Source organism: Aquarana catesbeiana, linkage group LG06 (genome assembly GCF_042186555.1).
Source record: "Aquarana catesbeiana isolate 2022-GZ linkage group LG06, ASM4218655v1, whole genome shotgun sequence".
Classification (NCBI taxonomy): domain Eukaryota; kingdom Metazoa; phylum Chordata; class Amphibia; order Anura; family Ranidae; genus Aquarana; species Aquarana catesbeiana.
The window spans coordinates 367,087,676-367,110,886 of record NC_133329.1 but is presented as its reverse complement, the minus strand read 5'-3'; the positions used below and the strand labels follow the sequence as shown (position 1 = coordinate 367,110,886).

The following is a 23,211-nucleotide window of genomic DNA, read 5'->3' as shown; positions in this document are numbered from 1 at the left end:
CCACACAAACTTACATCACTCTGAAGATCATAGGCTTTCCTAGCCTGGATGACATCATTCTGATCTGGTAGGCATGTCCATTGGTGCAGATAATGACGGTAGTCAATATCACTGACCAGTTTCTGGCATAACTTAGCAGCAACAACTGAGACCATATCTACAGGCAGGTTCACTTTTGTCTTTGTCTTCTCAAAGTCTTTCTTGTAAATGAGGTCACTGGGAAGCTTGGAAGCCTTCAAGTACCAGGCTATTTTATTATCAGCATGAGCTGTGGGTGTTCCAATGTAGTGACCTTTCTGCTTCTCGTGGGCCAACTTGTATTTGTACTGTAAATTGTAACAAAAAAAAAAAAAATCAAATATTCTGTTCTATTATATATAAAATACTTCAATACATTGATCTTGTTGGGCTCAACCATGTTTTCCTTAGAAAATGATATAATAAAGTAAACTTTTATGCTCAAGCTAAAGCCTATAAAATAAAACTATAAAACAGCAACAAATGGTTGGTCAACAAGTCCAAAATAGGGGGTGCGTCAGACTAAAGCTGGTGGCGGGAAACCTTACAAGAAATTGACTTGGTGTTTGTGAATACTCGTGAAAGGATTGGTACTGGACTTTACAGGCACTGAGATACACAAAAATTATAAAAAAATTAAATTTTATTAACAATTTGATTAAAACAAGCACAACCAGACAGAGACTAATTAAAAACTTTGCAAGGTAAAGATCGCCTATATGCTTTTAACAATACATAACCCAGACACCAAGAGGTATATTCCTGAATGTTTAGGACAATGCCCTTGTTGAAGAAACAAAATGTTCTATCAGGCTTGGTGTGAGTTGGTCAAAGTGTACAGTTTGAGCTGAGCTACTGTACACTATGATCAACTCACACCAAGCCTGACAGATTGGAGTTGGCACAACCTGGTCTGAAGAAGACTGCTTGATCTTGAAATAAGACCACTGAATGGAACTTTTCACACATATCTTTTTAAAGTTTATAGTTTGTCACATCACTCCATACAGTTGGTTTTATGTGTTGTATTTTTGGAAATTCCTAAATTTTTTAGGCATTTTTTGGGGAAATTGATGTGGTAATACTGAACTATTTATATAGCAATGCCTTGTTGTCCCTTCCTGTCTCTTGTCTCTTCCTGTCTCTTGACCCTGCCCTACACCTCCACCTCTAACTTACAAAAAAAGCATGCTTGCATTTCTCTTTTTATTTCTTATCATTTATCTCTGTATCGTATTGCTGGTGTGTTACTGTTTCTACCATTCTATTATTGTAACAGCAGTCTGCAATATGTGCATGAATACAAGTGATGTTAAAGGAGATCTATAATGGTTTGGGGTATTTATTATTTAGGTTTTTTTCTTCAAGTTTTAATTATATACATTTTTAAACCAAGCTGTTGCTTTATATATGGTACATTATTACATAGTTACATAGTAGGCGAGGTTGAAAAAAGACACAAGTCTATGAAGTCCAGCGTATGTGTGTGATTATATGTCAGTATTACATTGTATATCTCTGTATGTTGCGGTCGTTCAGGTGCTTATCTAATAGTTTTTTGAAACTATCGATGCCCCCCTTTGCTAAGACCACCGCCTGTGGAAGGGAATTCCGCATCCTTGCTACTCTTACAGTAAAGAACCCTCTACGTAGTTTAAGGTTAAACCTCTTTTCTTCTAATTTTAAGTGGCCATGTGTCTTGTTAAACTCCCTTTCTGCAAACATTTTTTATCCCTATTGTGGGGTCACCAGTATTGTATTTGTAAATTGAAATCATATGCCCTCTAAAGCGTCTCTTCTCCAGAGAGAATAAGTTCAGTGCTCGCAACCTTTCTTCATAACTAATATCCTCCAGACCCTTTATTAGCTTTGTTGCCCTTCTTTGTACTCGCTCCATTTCCAGTACATCATTCCTGAGGACTGGTGCACAGAACTGGACAGCATACTCCAGGTGCGGCCGGACTAGAGTCTTGTAGCATGTGAGAATTATCGCTTTATTCCTGGAGTTAATCCCCTTTTTAATGCATGCCAATATTCTGTTTGCTTTGTTAGCAGCAGCTTGGCATTCCATGCCATTGCTGAGCCTATCATCTACTAGGACCCCAGGTCCTTTTCCATCCTAGATTCCCCCCGAGGTTCTCCCCCCAGTATATAGATTGCATTCATATTTTTGCCACCCAAATGCATTATTTTACATTTTTCTACATTAAACTTCATTAACCATGTAGTTGCCCACCCCATTAATTTGTTCAGATCTTATTGCAAGGTTTTCACATCCTGTGGAGAAGTTATTGCCCTGCTTAGCTTAGCATCGTCCACAAATACAGAGATTAAACAGTTTACCCCATCCTCCAGGTCATTTATGAACAAATTAAATAGGATTGGTCCCAGCACAAAACCCTGTGGGACCCCACTACCCACCAATGACCATTCCGAGTATTCCCCATTTATCACCACCCTCTGAACTCGCCCTTGTAGCCAGTTTTCAATCCATGTACTCACCCTATGGTCCATGCCAATGGACCTTATCTTAAACGTTATTAAACGTTTATGGGGAACTGTGTCAAATGCTTTTGGAAAATCCAGATACACCACGTCTATCGGCCTTCTTTTATTCTAGATGGCAACTCACCTCTTCATAGAAGGTTAAAAGATTGGTTTGGCAAGAACGATTCTTCATGAGTCCATGCTGATTACTGCTAATGATACTATTTTCATTACTAAAATCTTCTATATAGTCCCTTATCATCCCCTCCAAGAGCTTGCATACTATTGATGTTAGGCTAACTGGTCTGTAATTCCCAGGGATGTGTTTTGGGCCCTTTTTAAATATTGGTGCTACATTGGCTTTTCTCCAATCTGCTGGTACCATTCCAGTCAGTAGACTGTCATTAAAAATTAGGAACAGTGGTCTGGCAATTACTTGACTGAGTTCCCTAAGTACCCTCGGGTGCAAGCCATCCGGTCCCGGTGATTTATTAATGTTAAGTTTCCCAAGTTTAATTCTAATTCTGTCCTCTGTTAGCCATGAGGGTGCTTCCTGTGATGTGTCACGAGGATAAACACTGCAGTTTGGGTTACTGAAGCCCCCCTATTCCCTTGTGAAGACTGAGGAGAAGAATTCAATACCTTCGCCATCTCCCCATCCTTTGTAACTAGATGTCTTTCCTCAATCTTTATGGAGCCAATATGGTCTGTTCTCCCTTTTTACTGTTTACATACTTAAAGAATTTCTTGGGATTTTTTTGCTCTCCTCCGCTATGTGTCTTTTGTGTTCTATCTTAGCAAACCTAATTGCACCCTTACATTTCTTGTTGCGTTCTTTATAAAGTTTGAATGCTGATGATAATCCCTCAACCTTGTATTTTTTGAAGGCCTGCTCTTTTGATTTTATATGCATTTTTACATTGGCGTTAAGGCATCCAGGACTTTTGTTCGCTCTTTTAAATTTATTACCCAATGGGATACACTGGCTAATGCCCTTATTTAATATGCTCTTAAAGCAAACCCATCTCTCCTCCGTGTTCTTTGTTCCTAAGATTTTATCCAAATTGATATCTTCTAGCAATGATCGTAGTTTAGGGAAGTTGGCTCTTGTGAAATTTAGTGTCTTTGTATTTCCCTTAGGTTTTCCTATTTGTGTGATCGGGTCTGTATTGTTGGTAATCAGTAGATCTAGTAACGCTTTATTTCTAGTTGGTGCGTCTACCATCTGACCCACAAAATTGTCCTGCAAGACATTTAGGAACTGGTGAGCCTTAGACAAATGCATGGTTCCCTCTGCCCAGTCTATGTCTGGATAATTAAAATCCCCCATTATGATAACACTTCCCATCCTTGCTGCTAATCCAATTTGTGATAGGAAGTCCGCCTTCCCTTCCTCCCTCAGGTTTGGGGGCCTATAGCATACTCCCAGTATTATTTTCCCCTTAGCTTCATCCCCTTGGAGCTCTACCCATAAGGATTCCACCTCCTCCCTAGCTCCCTTAGTGATGTCATCTCTCACATTTACTTGTACATTATTATTGATATACAGGCATACCCCTCCCCCTTTTTTACCCTCTCTGTCCCAGCGATAAAGGGTATACTTTTGAATGGTTGAAAGACAATCATGAGAGCTGTTGAACCAAGTCTCTGAAATTCCCACAAAATCCAAATCCTCCTCGTACAACACTATCTCTAGTTCACCCATCTTGTCTGCCAGGTTCCTGGCATTGTTGAACATGCCACGTAGTTTAGACCGGTTGCATACTATCCTCTTATTGGGTATTCCGAGATTCAACTAGGACTTTTTACTATACTTAGCTTGGGTTTATGTGCTTTAGTCAACCTACCACTAATGCCCCCAATACTACCCTCTGGACTATGTTCCGCGCTGACTATCTCTACCTCTGGACCCTCCCCCCGTCGCCTAGTTTAAGAACCCCTCTAACTTTTTGGCCATCTTTACTCCCAGCACATCTGCACCCTCCTCATTTAGGTGCAGTCCGTCCCTTCTATATTGTTACTTTTGCTATCTTATCTATATATATATATATATATATATATATATATATATATATATATATATATATACAGCCTTTGTTATACAATAATCATCTAATACACAGTGACAGCAGATTCCCAGAGCACTGTGCATTATTTAAACGTATATTAAACAGCAGTAGTTGTTGCCTGCTTTTAGCTTTGCTTTGTCTGAATGAAACTTGGGACTGAGCTAATGGCATGAGTCATGCACTATCGGGTGTACAGTTGGCTCTCTGTAAACAGCAGACTTTACAGCAAAGTGTGAGCTTGTAAAACATAACAATGAGCCTAAAGTTTCACACGTTGTCTCAAAAACATATTGCAAATTGTTAATAAAAAGGAAAAAGGAAAACACATTTCTAAAAATGTTACATTTTTAGTCCTGGACCACAAAAAATTAAGAAAGCAATGATGTACCAAAAAATTATGCATTTCTGTTCAATATAATTTGGAATACTCACATCACTTGCAATCTCTCTAGAGGCCTTAGCTGCTTTGATGGAGATAGCATCAGCTTTCATGTCATAGATCATCTTCACCTTATCCCAGCTATCTGTGTACAGTTTCTAGAAAAGAAAAACAATCAATTTTAACTTTATGACACATACAGACTTTTTGAAAAGTTATTATATTCACTGGACTTTAGAAAATGTATAACCACTTACATGGCTGACATTAATAGCGTTGGCCTTTGACAATATAATCTCAGGTGTGTCTGGCATGACATGAATTGTTCTCTTGTCTTGTTCCCAAGCTTCTTTGTATTTGCTCTTTAAAAGAAGAAATGTTTGTGATTATAAGCCTGGTAATTTGACAATCTAGAATTATCATAGAATAGACAAAATGGTGGACATACAGAGCTGATCTGGTCAGCATTGGTCTTTGCCAGGACAACAACTGGTAGGTCCACAATGCTGGTAAATTTAATGCTGCTGGCCGGCTGGCGATAATGGTGTTCACTTAAGATCTCTTGGGCATTCTTCACTTTCTTAACTTCCACCGAGTCGTTAGGGAACCAGCCACACCCGCGGATCCATTCCAGATCAGATTTGTAGATGGCCTAGAAAAATTAAGGGTGATGGTACAAGTTGATGCAAAAGTTTCTAGCACTAGACCTGATTGCTGTGGTTACATGATAATGGCACCACGACTGCAAAAAATGGCATTTGGCCAAACAAAGGATGGAAGTCATGAAAACAGAAATAGTGAAACATGAAACCTTCCTTTTTCAATATATTACAATATATTACAAAAATATAATTTAGAATAAAAATTAATTTATAACCTTGGCCAAAATAATATACAGTATTAAATACTTTAAAGGATATCTTCAAAAACATAATGAAATCCCTAACTCATAAGTCTCAGAAAGAAGCCACTTCCAAACTTCAAGACAACATAATAGTTCCAGGCTGACTTCACTTGCCAGAAAGTTGAATAGCATCACTGTTTTGGACGAATCTATAAGCTAAACCTTACAAAAGAGTTGCGTTCATCAAATGTTTTTGTGACAGGTATTTTGTGCTTGGACAAATTTCCTTTAAAGTACATCTAAATGCTCCTGTGTGACAATCTAAACATGTCCCAAGTCCAGTTAATATGTACACAATCATAATGTAGAAATAAACTTCATCCCCTGAGTAATCTGAATCCTCCTTCATTTTTTCCTCATATACTCCCTCTCCCAGGCACTGCACCTCACAGTAGTAGGATTTTAGCAGCAAAGGCAGTGTTGTCAACCTAGAAGTCAGTGGACAAGGCTAGGTGTGGCCAGGTGCTAACTGGCAAACTACAGGTTTATGAATCAGCAGTGATAATGCTGATAGCCATGACTTCTGCATCACACTGTAGATGATCTGAATTTCAGAGCAGTGCAGCAGCGTTGTCTCTCCATCACAGGAAGCTGCATTATGTTGATTTAACTGACAGACTCAATAGATATTTGTTAGACTTTACAGGAAGAATGATGGAAATCATAAGTGTAGATGCACTTGCAATATAGAGATGTAGCACATCATACTTTAATAGGAGGCCTTAAGTTCTTAATTCTGATATAGATGATTCTGATTGTAAATGTAATTTGTATGTGGGAAGAAAATTTACTGATATTTTGCATTATACACAAGCAGTATTGATGGTTTAAAAAATTTTATGAATTTAAGAAACTTTATGAATTTCTGTGGGCCTTTGAAGTAATATACAGTATTGCCACCCTGTCGTAATTTAGTGATTCATATACTCACGTCGCTCTGCAAATCATATGCTTTCCTAGCCTGAATACAATCATTCTGGTCGGGGTGACAGGTCCATTGGTGCAGGTAATGACGGTAGTCAATTTCACTGGCAGCCGCCTGGACTTGCTTGGCAGTTAGGATGGACACTGCATCTGCTGGTATGTGAACCTTGGTCTTGGTCTTTTCATAATCTTTTTTGTAGATCCTGTCAATTGGGAGTTTACCAGATTTGATCAACCACATCAGTTTAGGATCATCTTTGGCAGTTGGGGTCCCAATGTAGTGACCTTTCTGCTTCTCATAAGCAGTCTTGTATTTGTACTGCAAAAAAATAAATATGTTTAATTAATATCACTATGACAAAAGGTTTGGGCTAATTCGACAAAACAATGCAAAAATGCAGGTGAAGGCGCAAACTGAATTTACCCAAAGCAACCACACTAAATCCAGTTTTCTGAAGTTATTATAAGGATTAATTCCTTAATAATTCCTTGGTACAAGGAGTCACTATGCTCATACATACATTTGTGATGCGAAGGCAGGTTTATACAGTGATTTAAAGAAGTACTAGTCAACATTACAACATTACAATATTCTCTAGTCAATATTACAAAAACCACAAAAAGTTATATAAATAATCCACAACGCCTGGGTATATTTGGAACAATTTGCTGCAGCTACATATTTCACTGTTTGGCACCTGCTGGTAAAATCTAGTATTGTAGAATGCCACAACCCACTGATTGTTGTGGTTTTATATTAAAACTGTATTTCAGTGGTTTGACTTCAGACAACAAGGCATTGTAAGCAACAGAAGGATGAGGGTCTTGCACTGTTGTTGACATGTGAGTCTGTAAAAGGTGGGTGGGAACCCTCCTAACTAAAACATGGATGTGCTCCAATCAAACAAATCTTTCCCATTTTTCTTAGAAATCTTCTTGAATGGATTTCACTAAAGTGTAAATAAGCCAATAACAAAATAGTACTAGATTTAGCAGTAAAACCTACTTTAAAGGTGTAGATTAGATTTAATAATTTTTAACTGTGTTACATCTGATATTTTGGGGGAGATTTACTAAAAGTAAGGAGTGCAAAATCTGGTACAGCTCTGTACAGAGACCAATCAGCTTCCAGGTTTTATTGTCAAAGCCTAATTGAACAAGCTGAAGTTAGGAGCTGCCATGCACAGCTGCACCAGATTCTGTGTGCTTCAATTTTAGTAAATTTCCCCCATTATGTCATTGGACACTATCATTTTCCATATACAGTGCCTTGGTATATCCAGTATATTGTTTAGATTGACACTGACACCGGCAAACTAAATTGTCTGAGCAAATGATCCTTACGTCACTGGCTATGTCTCTTGAAGCCCGGGCGCTGCGAACGGGGATAGCATCTGCTCTTAAGTCATAACTTGTCTTGGCTTTATCCCAGTCTTTCCTGTAGAGTTTCTGGAAAATTCAAAGAAAAAAAAACATGATTTAACGTTCACTACCTATTTTGAATTAATTAGCAAGTACAAAATTAATACATTTTTTAAGCATCTAACTTATATTTTTTTATCTGTTTCCAAAATCATTTGTAAAAAAGAGAAAAAAGAAATATATATACGGTAGTTAGATTAAAAAAAAAAAAAACACTTTTAGAAATTAAAATGTAGTTTAAACTAAAACATTTTATTTTAGTTTTGGATAGGGTAATTATGGAGTTAAAAGCCCTGTCCTGTTTTTATTGCTGTCTATGTTCCCGCTACTTTTTTCGCAATGGCAGACACAAAGAAAAACTGACAGGGATCCCATCCAAAATTAAAAAAAGTTTTGGCTTTAGATATATTTTAACTACTTTTTGCAGTTCTTTTATTGATCAATAGGATTCACCTCTTAATTTCTCATTACTGTATAATCCAGGATATTTCTGAAAAGAGTGGTGGATAAACAGGACTTCTATGACTTATGGTAAGGCAGACATATTAGAGCATTTCTTTAAACTGGTTGTTTTGTGTCTGCAGAAAGCCTTCCCAAGCAACAGGCAAAAAAATTGCAATGGCACAACTAGTGGGGATTCTAGTACCATAATCAATCAGGAGATAGCAGTAGCAAGGAAAACATGTCCTATTTACAAACTTGTAAGTTGCCTAGATATTGTACGTTATTTTTTTTATATTTGTTCTTATTTCACTTTTGTGAACCAAATCCAATTCTTTGCAATGCTTATGGATGATAATAAAGCAGAAAAATAACAAAATCAGTAACAAATTTCCTATGAGGCAGAACCAAGTAAAATTCCATATGATTCCTGTTTCCTAGGCATCTTTAAATAGACTTACTTCACTGACGTTGGCAGCGTTGACTTTGGACTGTACCATTCCCGGAGTGTCTGATGGGAGGCTGAATTTAGTCTTTTCACGATCCCATGCATCTCTGTACACCCACTACACAGGAAGGAAAAATTTCAATAATAGGTTTTGGATCATCAACAAATACCTGAAATACTACAATATTACTATAATGATAGGAATACTAATGTTGCTGGATAAAGCAAATTGCAGCTAAACAGTCATAACAGAACAAAAGCATTTTTGCATCTTAATGTGCCAGTACTTTAAAAGAAATCTGTCACAGGCAAAATGCAGAAATTGACTAAATATATTATGTAAAATTTACCTAGCTAAGCAGTAGTAGTATATAAGTTTAGGTTGAATCTAACAAACTTTTCTCAACCTTCCTTAACAATATACTCACATCACTAATCTGGAGAGCATTAGTTTTGGCTAGGACAAGTCCTGGAGCATCGACAATGCTGGTGAATTTAAGGGTGTCAGGAGCCTGGCGATAGTGGCGTTCACTTAGGATCTCCTGAGCTTTCTTTACTTTGTTCACCTCCAGAGAGTCATTAGGAATCCAGCCACAACCACGGATCCATTCCAAGTCAGACTTGTATATCCACTGGGAACAAAATTACACCATTTGTGGATTAGAACCGAGAAATTAATCAGTATCAGTATTACAAGCCTACCCATTAGACGTAGAAAGTCAACTTTATGGTTAATTATATGTGAAACAACCAGAGATTTCCTATATCAATTACATACACCTGATATCAATGATATAATGTATCTATATATTTAAAATGGTTTAACCTAAAAACGTATTTGAAACCTTTTCATGTTTTGTGTTTGCTAAAGACTCAAACAAATTACTCTCACATTTAATGATGTAAAAAGAGTGACAGAAAAATTAACTTACATCACTGCGCAAGTCATAGGCTTTCTTGGCCTGGATAACATCATTCTGGTCTGGCAGACATGTCCATTGGTGGAGGTAGTGGCGGTAGTCAATGTCGCTGACTAATTTCTGGCAGTTCTTGGCCAGAAGGACAGAGAGCATTTCCACAGGAGTTTGATAATGGGTCTTTAGTTTCTCAAAATCCTTCCTATACTCACGATCGCTCTGCATTTTAGCAATATGCAAGGCCCATACCAACTTAGGATCGTCCTGTAGGCTTCTGAATCCAACATGGTGTCCTTGCTGCTTGCGGTATCCAATCTTGTATTTGTACTAGAGTAATACAAAATTTTAAAAAATGTTATCCCTTGTATTCACCACATTGCAAAGTTTACCATGATTATACTGCACTGTTAAAACTCACATCACTAGCGATGTCCCTTGATGCTCTGGCAGACTTGATTGCAATAGCATCTGCTCTTATATCGTAGCCCTTCGTCTTTGCCTTTTCCCAGTCCAGCTGGTATTGTTTCTGTAATGTAAAATGTTGTTTAGTTTCAGCTATTCATATATAGTGATAGATAGTTTATATCCATATCCATCTACTCATATTTAGGACTTTTAATATATCTTCCTTATCTGATCACCTCCCTAAATCACTGCAAACAACTGTTTATGAATTGCAGATTTTTTTTTTTTAAACGATGTCCTCCACCAGGACAATACCTAAAATTGCAGAAATATAGAGCCTAGTGCTGCACCACACCAACTTCATCGAGAAATTCTTTATAACACCTTACCCCAGTTTGTTTGCAGATGTTTGGTTAATGTGTTATAGAGCAAGGGCAAAATCTATACAAATGATTGTTTGAGCAATACTGAAGTATTGCTAAGCCATTAAATAAAATGAGGAAGAACTTCCTTTTTTGCCAAAAATAGCTACATCTAAGGTAAGCACAGTTGCTTAAATACTCAAAAAATACAGTTAGAGGTAAAAGCAAAGGGACATGTTATTTACTTATAGTATATAATAATATGTCCTTCACAAGGCTTCTGGATAATAAAACTGTGCATACCTAAAGGCAAAATTTTTTTGCATTGTAAATAGTAGAGAAGGGTTAAAACCTCTTTCCTCTTCAAAGTGAGGTAAGTCCCATTTAAGGAAGCTGTCACCAAAACAAATTAACACATGGCAACATTTCCCCTCTATTTTTGTTCTGGTGGTCATTTAAAAAAAATTATTTTCACTTGCTTTCATTCCCTGTTGGTGGCAATCAGGACAAACAGAGAGAGTTATGCTGTGTACACAGGGGCAGACTTTTCGGCAAAGGTCCGACGGTCTTTCTGACGGACTTTTGAACAAACGGACTTGCCTACACACGATCACACCAAAGTCCGACGGATTTTTACGTGATGACGCACGACCAGACTAAAATAAGGAAGTTGATAGCCAGTGGCCAATAGCTGCCCTAGCATCGGTTTTCGTCCGTCAGACTAGCATACAGACGAGCGGATTTTTCGAGTCCGTCTGAAAGATTTGAAATATGTTCCAAATCTAAGGTCCGTCTGATTTTTGACTGAAAAAGTCCACTGCAGGTCCGATGAAGCCCACACGCGGTCGGATTGTCTGACGGATTCGTCCCGTCGGACCAGTCTGGTCGAAAAGTCCGCCCGTGTGTACACGGCATAAGTCCCCTAAACAGGGCCACAGAGAACAGTAAAAATCTAACAATGGTTTCAACCCCTTGCCACTACCTGGCCTTTAGATATACTTTAATCCTTTAGTGCCAAAGACGTGTCAAGCCAAAAAATGTGCATATTAACGTGTGCAAAAAATGAAAAACTTGATCACACAGCAAAAGGATTAAAGTGTTTGTAAACCTAAAAAATTTGCTTCTCTTATTTGCTACCTTTATGTCTGTTAAGTAAACCATCTAAAACATTGTTGTTACATTTGTTTGATAAGTGACAAAAATACCTGATGATCATGTCAGAATTTCGGAACTGATCTGTGTTTTGTCAACACTTCCTGAGCTATTCCAAAATATCTGATTAGCCCTCCTAGTTCTAACCTTGGACTACAGAATAATTAGTGTCTATGTTGTAGTAATGAGGAGAGTAATAAGAATTCAGTGACTTAGCAAATGGGCAGCGTTACTGTGTGTTGTCAGCCTACCATAGGAAATAAGGAGTCTGGTGTATTTCTGGCAGATCAATGGGAATTTATCTGTACTTGCAGAGTCTTTAAAGGCTAAGTTCACTTTTTTTTTCTAAAATCCAGTTCCCCTATGTACCAATATATTACTCATGTACCTCATTTGCAGAAAAATAAAAGCTTTCTTTGATTTTGAGAACAAGGCCTTACCTTAGCCCTTGCTGTGTTCTATAGAAAGCTTCATGACTTCCTGGTATGTAGATTTGGGACGTGAGAGCCAGTAAGAGACAGGAAGCAGTTTACCAGCTGACCTCATTAGCACACACCCTTCACCCATCAACTAGGTTTGCACGGCATCCTGGCATCCCTTCACACATGCATTTGCCTAGCTTGTCAATGTTAGGCTGGCCATACATTATACAATTTCCCTATTGAATTTCCTTGAGACTTACCTTCAACTATGTAGTGCAAGGGCCTGCCCGATTGCATAAAAAATTGAAAGTGTTGGGGTTTGACTTCAAATTATATGGTTTTGGTATTAAATTAAATAGGAAAATTGTATTATAATGTATGGCCAGCCTAAGCTGTCATAGCTACTATGCTTGCATGGCGTCCCCAGCGTCCCTCCAGTTGGGCTCAGGCCACATGCTAAACTCTCTGGGGCCGCATGCGGCCTGTGGGTTTGACACCCCCGATGTAGTTCAAGGGCCTGCCTGTTTGGATACAGAGTGAATGGATAGATTGTTGGGTCCTCCTATTCCATAGTTTTGGTAAATCATATCTGTGCGATTTGCCATGTGTTTGGAAATGCACAGATGTGAATGGAACCTCATTGTTCTTGTGTAAACACATTAAATTTAATTTCCAGGTCCCATTCACACTTAGCATAGTGGGAACGCACATTTCTTGGTGCTTTTTTCCTGTGGCACACATGGGGCAGCCCGTTGATTTTAATGGGCTGCGCTACACAGGGCAAAGTACCTTATGGGACATTATGGTGTGTTGCAGGTTGCATGTTTTTTACTTTACGTTTTGCTGCATTTTTCACTTGTTTTTTCATGTGGCAAAATGTGTGTTTGCTTCTGTGTTTGGTGTGCTGTTAACAATTAATGGCACTGAAAGTGCAACTAGTTAATTTTAGGTATATAAAAGTGGTCATACACTATACAATCTGATTGTACAATATCTGTATGATCTCCTTTAGGTTTACCAAACTCCATAATAGGAGGACACACCATTTATCCAATCAGATTGTATAGTATATGGAGAGCTTTATAGAACCCAGGACATACTTCATCTGTTTTAAATATTACAGCTCTATCCAAATGCCATCTGCTGCTATCTGATCGCTCAGCTCCTGCACACTGTGCTAAATGAACTATTACTGCCTGTGTGTTTAGTGAGAATGGTATTCACTGATTGCATTGGGAAATGTGCACCTGATGAGGTGGGTGGTAGTGATCTGCTGGAAGGGGGGGGGGGGCAAATGCAGGGTGTGTGCTAATAAGGTCAACTGGTAAACTCCTTCCTGTGTCACATCCCAAGGTCTGTCCAGGAAGTAATGGAGAAGTGAGGTAAGGGGTGTGTAAGATAAATAGAAAGTTTATTTTATTTCTGCAAAAGAAGTACGTTAATTAAATATTGGTACATAGGGGAGCTGAAATTTAGTAAAAACAAAAAAACAAAACAAATGGTGAACTTATCCTTTAAAGTGATAAAACGTGGGGAAATGTGCACGTATTACAGAGATGTACTGGATGTTTTAATTCAAAATTCACATACTGTACACCTTAAAGGATAACAAAATTAAAAAAGGATATGAAGGAAAGAGAAATGCATAGCAGAAATGTGAAGTAGTTATATGTGGGTCCCCTGACTTTATGGGTTTTGTAACAGTTGTATACTATGTACACTACATAGAAAAAACATTTTAAATCTCCCTATTTATAGTTAGTTGGAGAGATGGGAAGGAGAATCAAATAGTGAGTAACAAATTATCATGGACTAAGGGATATGAAAACTGTGCAATCTGCGTAGCATACTTGTGTGTACCCTGTGTTGAGGCGCTATCTTTTTACATTTTTGCGTAGCATACTTACATTGCTTATGTTGACTGCATTGATCTTGGACTGTACCATCTGTGGGGTGTCAGCAGGCAAATGGAACTTGGTCTTGTCCTTGTTCCAAGCGTCTTGGTAAATGCTCTAGTTGTACAATATAAAATTAAGTCATTAATTGAGGTATTTTGCTAAATTACAAAATAAAACAAAAAAAAAGCTTTGAACGATAAGAGATCTTACACTGCTTAGCTGTAGGGCATTATTCTTTGCCAAAACCACGTCTGGAGAGTCAACAATACTGGTAAATTTGATGGTGTCAGGATGCTGGCGATAGTGACGCTCACTTAAGATTTCCTGAGCTTTCTTCACTTTGTTCACTTCCAAGGAATCATTAGGAATCCATCCACAACCACGGATCCATTCCAGATCAGATTTATATAGCCACTGAAAATAAATATAAAATATGATGATCAATAGGAAATCTACAGTGAGCATAGCCCCAAACCCTCCTACTCCCAAATATATTCCTAAATATTTTTTCAACCGAATCTTGAATATCAACCAATTTAATAAAACTGTAAATAATATCCCTCTTCAACTTTAAGCTGCACTCAGAGCAAAAAATAGTTAAGGTAGTTATGTATTCACTAAAATATCAGTAAATGTATGTTGAATTCAACTGTGCACATGAATATGACATAAGCCTCTTGAAATACAGCAGAACTCATAGAGGGACAGCGAGCACAGCACTAAGACCCAGTCAGTTGTGTTGTATGAATCTGTGATGACAGGCAACATGCTGAGAGAAGAAGAGAGCAGGGAGATTATTACATCAGTCTGCAGCTGCTCCTTCAGAGTCCAGTCTCAGGATGGGGGCAGGAATGTGACCACGCTATATTGCATTACTGCAGTAGAAAAGAGTTAGGTCACCAGCCTTGCTGTGCTGTATAATAGGGCCATGTAAATCTTAGGATTGGATGGACAAAATTACAAATCTTTTTTCATGCAAACTGTTCCCATATATGTACTTAAAAAGGAGCTCCAGGCTCCTTCAGAAAAAATAAAAGTCAGCAGCTTCAAATTCTGTAGCTGCTGACTTTTAATATTAGGACACTTACCTGTCCAGGAATCCAGTGGTGTCCTCACCCAAGCCAATTTTTCAATCGGCTTTCAGGGGCTGCCACTATCCCCACTAAGGGAAACTGGCAGTGAAGCCTTGCAGCTTCACAGTTGGTTCCCTACTGCACATGCAGGAAGTGCACTGCGCTCTGTGAATGGGCCAGCTGCGGGGGAAGGAGGAGGGGGCCGAACTTCCGGCTGAGTTCATCGCAGCAAACTCAGCCGGAAGTGGGAGCGCGTACCTGTCAAAACAAGGTACCTGCTCCCCCCCCAAACCTCCCCAAAAGGTGCCAAATGTAGAGGGGGTGGCAGACAAGTGGAGCTTCCCCTTTTGGGTGGAGCTCCATATTTAACTGTAATTAATTACTTTCCTGGCATCCAGGAAATTAAAATGAATTAAAATGCCAATAGTGACATAATGAATACATGTTATAAAAACCACAGGAAAACAAGAGGCCTTTACTGGGCACCATTTCACAAAAAGAATATTGGGGAACTGGAGAAAGTGTGAAGGGCACCCAAATTGATAAGAGGCATGGAGGAATCTTGGCTATGAAGAAAGATTAGCTGAACTGAATTTGTTCTCTTTTGAAAAGAGGTGATTATAAATACTTAGGCAGTCAATATAGTAAACTCAATGTAGAGTTATTCACTTTAAGGCCAACTTCACACTGAGGCAGTTTTCAGGCGTTTTAGTGCTAAAAATAGCCTCTAACACCTGAAAACCGACTCCCATTCATTTTAGTGTGACTTTTCACACTGGGGTGGTGCGCTTGCGGGACGTTAGGAAAAGTCCTGCAAGCAGCATCTTTGGGGCAGTTTGGGAGTGCTGTATACAGTGCTCCCAAAATGGCGTGACCATTGAAATAAATGGGCAGCGCTACCAAAGCGCCCTTCTTTGGGGTTAAAAGCATTATGCTAATGCCCAAAAATCGCCGCTAAAACTACGGTAAAGCCGCTGCCCCAGTGAGAAAGTAGCCTAAGTTCAAGGTAGCATTCTTTACGTCTGGAGAAAAAGGCTTGTTCACAGGACTGGCTTCTTTACAGTAATGCCCCTTACACACGGTCGGACATTGATCGGACATTCCGACAACAAAATCCTAGGATTTTTTCCAACGGATGTTGGCTCAAACTTGTCTTGCATACACACGGTCACACAAAGTTGTTGGAAAATCCAATCATTCTGAACACGGTGACGTAAAACACGTACGTCGGGACTATAAACGGGCAGTAGCCAATAGCTTTCATCTCTTTATTTATTCTGAGCATGCGTGGCACTTTGTGCGTCAAATTTGTGTACACACGATCGGAAATTCCGACAACGGATTTTGTTGTCAGAAAATTTTATAGCCTGCTCTCAAACTTTGTGTGTCGGAAAATCCGATGGAGCCTACACACGTTCGGAATTTCCCACAAGGTCCTATCACACATTTTCCGTCGGAAAATCCGACCGTGTGTACGGGGCGTAAGAGTTGGGAAAATGTGGAATAAACTCTCTCAAGAAATAGTTCTGGCCAGCTCAGTATACTGTTTTAAAAAAGGGCTGGGTGAATTCCAAATGCATAAAATATAACAGGATATTAACATTTATTGGTAATAACACCAGAGATTGTTGATCCAATTGCCATCCAGGGAATCAGGAAGGAATGTATTTTTCTATTGGTTGAATTATTTTTTTTATTGGTTGAATGGCATGGACTTTTTTTCAACCTATCTATGTAACTAAGCAACTATGTTGGGAGGCCCTAGAAATAGATTGCCTCCCATTCCTACAAGGGTGGCCTGAGATGTTCAGGTTTCCACTTTTCGACTGCACCACTGTACATGGTCACTGTACAAGATCAAGGATCATTGAATGTATTTCACTACAGTTTAGAAGACCAAGCACAAATTGTAAAGAAGGATGAAGCTGCTCGACCATTAGAGTTACTTACTCACAATCTTTTACAATAATAAGTAGACAAACCATTCATTATAAATACAGAGAGAGATTTATTATAACAAAAACTTCTTGAATGTAGGCCCAAGTAGGAAGCTTACCACTGCCCATGTCAGAGGTTCTCTTCAGACATAGATTAATAACATGTAGGAAACTGAGAGCATTCCCAAATTATAACTAATTACAGGAAGCAATACTCACATCACTGCGCAAGTCATAGGCCTTCCTGGCTTGAATAACATCATTCTGGTCTGGCAGACATGTCCATTGGTGGAGGTAGTGGCGGTAGTCAATGTCACTGACAAGTTTCTGGCAGTTCTTGGCCAATAAAACAGACAACATTTCCACAGGGCTTTGATATTGGGTCTTCTGTTTCTCAAACTCCTTCCTGTACTCTCGGTCACTCTGGATCTTGGCAATATGCATAGCCCAAACAGATTTGGGATCATCCTCGAGACTTCTGAACCCAACATGGTGGCCTTGCTGCTTGCGGTATCCGGTCTTGTATTTATACTAGGAAAAAATAAACAATATCAAGCTGGAATACAAGTGTTAACTGTATATATTTTGTGGACTGAATACATCTAAATTCAAGTTTATTTGAATAATCTACACTGTAGTTTAAAGTGATAGTTGGCATAAAGTATAGGGCATGTTATAACAATCTAACTGTTCTCATTATGTTTGCACTTTGTGTTCTATCCAACATGTCCTTTTTTGATTGCATGAAAAGCAGATGGCACATTCTTGCATCGCTGAGGTTAATTTAGCAGAGAACATTTTTTCAGTTAGCCAAGTGAGCTTGTGTTCTCTTTGAACAAATTCATGAGCAGAAGAAGAAAAAAAAAGAATTTATTTCGGAGTGAGTAATGTGACTTTTGCTAAGCTAAATTTTTGTATTAAATGAAAAATCTTATTCAATGGATTAATCAAGGGAACACATGAAGTCTTTCACCTTTGGGTTATACTGCTTCCTACTGAAGAGTTGAACACTGGCAAAAAAAAACAAAATGAAGGCCAGCCCAAGATAACACCTCCTACTACTAGCATGCCTTTTGTAGCAAACAGAAAGCATGATCACAAACATAGAAGGGTGGGACGAGTGTATGTCGATGGACTTAAGAATATAATTTTATGTTGAGCGCAAAAAATCTATTTTCTTTCCCATCAAAAAAATAAAACACAAAAAGTTTTTCACCTTTGACACGTGTAAAAGCATTTCAACTGAGGGGTGGGCAACACAGTAAACAAACATTAACAAGCCCAATAAACATAACAAAGAACTGGAGACTACCTGCAGCTCAAAGAGCTGCCCGAAGGACCTTACTCCCAAAGCTGACATCAAATGTGGCTGAAACGTCCATGGTTCTTAGATTGAGGTTCCATGTGGTTCCTTGCAAACAGGAACAGTAATTAGGAGATGCTTCCTTGACACTGTATGGTGGGAAAGAGAGCGCATGTACAATACTCTACCCAGTGGATGACATCAGCACTCAGTCCCAAAGAGTTAACCCTTCTGCAGTGGAAATTAGCCGGAAACTGGAAATTTTTAAAGGCACTCTGCGACCCATGTACCTGAGGTAGCTCCTAGTGCCCGGCCTGACCAGTTTATTCACAAAGTGAGTCTTCAGAGACAGGGCAAGTGGTGAGGGAATGCCAGCCACTCTAGACCTGGAAAGAATCCAGCAACGAACTTTTGACCAGAACAAAATCCAGAAAGCGCCCTATGTGAAAATGCCTGAAAGTCCTTCCAGGCTATCTTTGGCAATGTCCAGTTCAGCAGGGTCTGGACAAACCACTCCAAAGGCCACACCAAGGTTAGCTGCACTGAATAGTTGCACTGAAAGAGAAAAGCATGCTGGTAGTGGGAGGGGTTATGCTGGGCTGGCATACAGGTTTTTGTGTGCCAGTTCCAATCCTCCTGTAGGCAGCAGCATAACCTGAATGTGAAAGATTTTCTCATCCCTCAATGGATAAAAAGAAGGAAAAAAAGTATTCCTCTAGTAATGTATTCCCACTTATAATTGGCACACAAGCAATTTTATAATGTAATGCTATTTAAAACTACCATAAAATTCAGATTTTTTTTTGTTGCAATCACAGCTAAAGAATGCACAACATGTTTGGTATTTTTTGATTGCTTCCCAGATTTTTTTCAGTGGAACTGATCTTAGTAGATCCTTTCACTTAGCTCTTCCACTTCCTTTAGTGCAGAAAATGGTAATGCATAAAATATCCAAAGCCAAAGGAGGTAATAGTCTGCAATAATGTTTGCTAAAATCAGTATACAATGTACAGTATATAATTGACCTAATTTCTCAAGAAAATTTATGAAGCTGTGAAATATGGGTTAGTGTCTGTAGGAAGATGTTTGCAAATGACAACAAATGTCTGCTAAATAAATTTTGGAGAATGCAGGTGGGAATATTGTCGTTTTTAAATATGTTAGTACAGTATTGCTTTAAGTTGCATGATTTGTTTTTTTGCATACTTTTTCATGCTAGTGTGCCTATCATCTGTGTTCTATACTCACATCACTGGCAATATCCCTGGAAGCTCTAGCGCTCTTGATAGAAATGGTGTCACCCTTTATTTCATATCCTTTCGCCTTGGCCTCGTCCCATCCTTTGGTATATAATTTCTGATGGTACGAAAAGAATGCGTGAGTTCAGCAAAAAAATGATTTCTTAGTAAAGTCCCTGCACATACAATCACTCTAACTTAGTAGAATACTTACATTACTGATGTTGACAGAGTTAGCCTTTGCAAGCAGGATCTCTGGTGTGTCTGGCATGACATGGATGGTTCTCTTGTCGATATCCCAAGCTCCAGTGTACAGGCGCTGGAAACGACAAACCAACACACCAGTTCACTTATTTCCAGTTAGAAAATGTAAAATGCTCAAATATTTAAAAAAAATGAAAAAAGATTTGCATACTAGAAATGAATTTTTTTTTTTTTGTTTATAATCATTTCACACAAATAAATGTTGCACATCTGTGCATCCTAAATACCCACAGCAAAAAAAAAAAAAACAAAAAAAAAAAACATGCACTTTGGAACTAAATATAAATTGTTCACATTTAAGACAGTTTAAAAAAAAAGTATCCTGCGATCTTCAACCAACATGGGAGAAATTATTTTTTGTATAATTAGGGTAGTTAGGTTTATTTGATTTAGTGGGTTTTTTAGTTTTTCCTTTTCACATAAATTATTTGTATTCTTTGTGTATTGTTGCATTAATTGTTTTTTTCTTTTTGTCAAAAAACATAAAATAATAAGTCAAAGGAGAGGCTATTTTTAGCTGACACATGATGGTTGAAAGTGGGTTTTTGTAACCATCAGGAGCTGTTTAGAAACCATTGCCTATTACAAGAACACCTTAATTGCATTCCAGTGCATTGTGCCAAAGTAATGAAATTTGGCCCACATTTTTACCAAAATTGCAGACTGATGGAAATTCTCAATTCTAATCATCCTGAATAACAATTCTGGGCAACCCAGACCTGTCTTAATGGTCACGAAACTCTTTCATGGCTTGTTCACACTTCGAAGTGCATAACACATAGCATATAACGCGTGTGCTCTGGTGTGCAATGTACTTCACTGTATTTTTATAATGCATTGTATTGCCTGATTTTTTTCTATATTCTCTATGTTTTCCTTTTGTAAAATGTAAATTCTATGCACTGCAGCACATTGCAATGCATTGAAGCTTACTGTGATGCGCTGCACTGGGATAAAATAATGCTTGCATCACACACAATGCAAGGCACACAATGCATGTGAATAGGCCCTATAAAAAACAAAGAATTTTTCCTTGGCTTTGCTTGTGGACCACACTGGGCAATACTGCGCATCACAGCCAAATGGGGCTTTGGTGAATGAGCTTGTAGTGTTAAAAGCTGAATACTGTCTGCTTATAACATCAGGTGTACAGTACTGGGCTATTCAGCAACAAAGCTTCTCTGTACTCTCTGCTACCTCATAAAGAGAGAAAGCCCATCCCTTTCAGTGCTGCATTATGTTTCATAATGTGAAAGCCTTAAGGCAGTGGTTCTCAACCCCCCTAGTGCTGTGACCCCTTGATAAAATTTCCCAAGTTGTGGGGACCCCTAACCAGGGGCGTTGCTAGGTGGCAAAAAGACCAGGGGCTTCAGCCCGAAGTCCAAGGCCGGACCGGGGGGCGGGGGGGGGGCTGGGGGGGCGTGCACGTGATGCAGGCCTTTTTTTTTTGGCTGGGCCGTGACCTACCTGACCTACATACACTGACGGTAGTGAACTACCTACACTGACCTACCTACACTGACATTTACATACACTGACATTTACATACACTGACATTTACCTACACTGACATACCTACACTGACATTTACATACACTGACATTTACCTACACTGACATACCTACACTGACATTTACCTACACTGACATTTACCTACACTGACATTTACCTACACTGACCGTGGTGACCTACCTACACTGACCTACCTGTCACAGCAGCCAGGCAGTCAGACAGTCAGAGGAGGAGGAGGAGCCGAGAAAGAGAGGAGAGCGGGCTGCCCGAGCGCTGAGCGGGGATCTTACAGTGGCGCGGTGCCTATGATGGACGTCACACATCCCGCGGTCCCAGCATTGCACCAGGGGGACGTCCATCATAGGCGTTGTAGGCTCCAGAAGGCGGGACCTGCTACAGCACTCAGCCAAACTCGGCCAAATTCGGCGGTGCTCGGGATCAGATCGGTCCTGCCGCTCGCCGCTCGGGGCTTATAATGAAGAGCTGCATGCCTGAGGCTCGGGGCTTTTCGGGGGCACATTTGGGGCTTCAGCCACGTCTAGCCACCCCCTCCCGACGCCCCTGCCCCCAACAGTAAAAATTTTGTAAATTTTCATGGGTTTTCAGCACCCAAGGCAAGACAAGTAATTTGCGCCCCTAACCCACGGACATTTAGCGCTCCCTGAGTCCCTTCCACTTGTACAATATTAAAACCCCTTATGGTACATTTTAGAATGTACCACTCTTTCTCTTTATTCTCCTTTCTTTCCCTTTTATCTCTCTCTGTCCTAATTTCTTGATTTTTCCCCCCATCCCCCTCTCTAGCCATCTTTCTTGTTCTTTCTCGTATTCTTTCTCTCCCTTTTTCTTTTTTCCTCCCCCTCTTTTCCTCCCCTTCCATGTATTCTCTATTTTTTTTCTTCTCTTACTCCTTGGTGGGGGCAATGGGATGAGTGGCAGTGCTGGCGGGTAGTTGGGATGAGTGGCAGTGCTGGTGGGGGGGGATGAGTGGCAGTGCTGGTGGGGGGTGAGATAAGGTGCAGTGCTGATGGGGGGTGGGATGAGTTGCAATGCTGGGGGGAGTTCTGATCAGCCAACTTAGGTGCTCTTGATCTAGGTCATCTGCTGATCTAAGAACTGTAGTGGGGACTTTTAATGGCAACTATAATCACAGGTAGTGTTACTCACGGCTACACTGTGACTCCAGCCCTGTGGTGTCTCGTAGCAGTTACACCTATGCCGAAATCAGGAGATAGGGTCTCCTCCAGTCCCTCCCACTTCCCATTCCTCACCAGTCAGCTGACCTGTAGTCTGTGCCCTCCCCCAGTCATGCCGTGAACTGAATGGACGGCTGCAAAGAGGCTGAGTGGGCGGCCTAGGGCTCCAGGAACAGCCCAGCTGGGTGGCTGCCCTAAGGCTGGGAGAGTGGTGCGGGCTTCAGGAACAGCCCAGGATTCAGTGACCCCTGGCAAATCGTCATTCGACCCCCAGGTTGAGAACCACTGCCTTAAGACCTATAGGCCGTGCACACACATAGACTTCAGCTTATATTTATTCAGTGTGTACAGCAAGCATTTACAGAGCTTTCAGCAAGCTTCAAACAGCTTTTATGAGGTCTTTAAAGCAACCTTCTAGTTTGGGGATCATTAACACAGAT

The 23,211-nt window shown here is 39.6% G+C and overlaps 1 protein-coding gene across 22 annotated transcripts in view; it reads right to left on the bottom strand.

The window, feature by feature from the left end:
* The window catches only part of NEB (nebulin), a 309,390-nt gene that overhangs the window by 120,867 nt on the left and 165,312 nt on the right, over positions 1–23,211 (bottom strand). For all 22 annotated transcript variants that reach the window (XM_073634160.1, XM_073634162.1, XM_073634163.1 and 19 more), the window contains exons 64-78: positions 20,014–20,118; positions 19,810–19,917; positions 17,478–17,789; positions 14,459–14,662; positions 14,258–14,362; positions 10,428–10,535; positions 10,025–10,336; positions 9,521–9,724; positions 9,106–9,210; positions 8,126–8,230; positions 6,789–7,100; positions 5,402–5,605; positions 5,211–5,315; positions 5,007–5,111; positions 15–326 (exon numbers count right to left, since the gene is read on the bottom strand). In XM_073634160.1, coding sequence (XP_073490261.1) covers positions 15–326; positions 5,007–5,111; positions 5,211–5,315; positions 5,402–5,605; positions 6,789–7,100; positions 8,126–8,230; positions 9,106–9,210; positions 9,521–9,724; positions 10,025–10,336; positions 10,428–10,535; positions 14,258–14,362; positions 14,459–14,662; positions 17,478–17,789; positions 19,810–19,917; positions 20,014–20,118 — 2,706 coding nt within the window. The remainder of the gene's footprint in view (positions 1–14; positions 327–5,006; positions 5,112–5,210; positions 5,316–5,401; positions 5,606–6,788; positions 7,101–8,125; positions 8,231–9,105; positions 9,211–9,520; positions 9,725–10,024; positions 10,337–10,427; positions 10,536–14,257; positions 14,363–14,458; positions 14,663–17,477; positions 17,790–19,809; positions 19,918–20,013; positions 20,119–23,211) is intronic.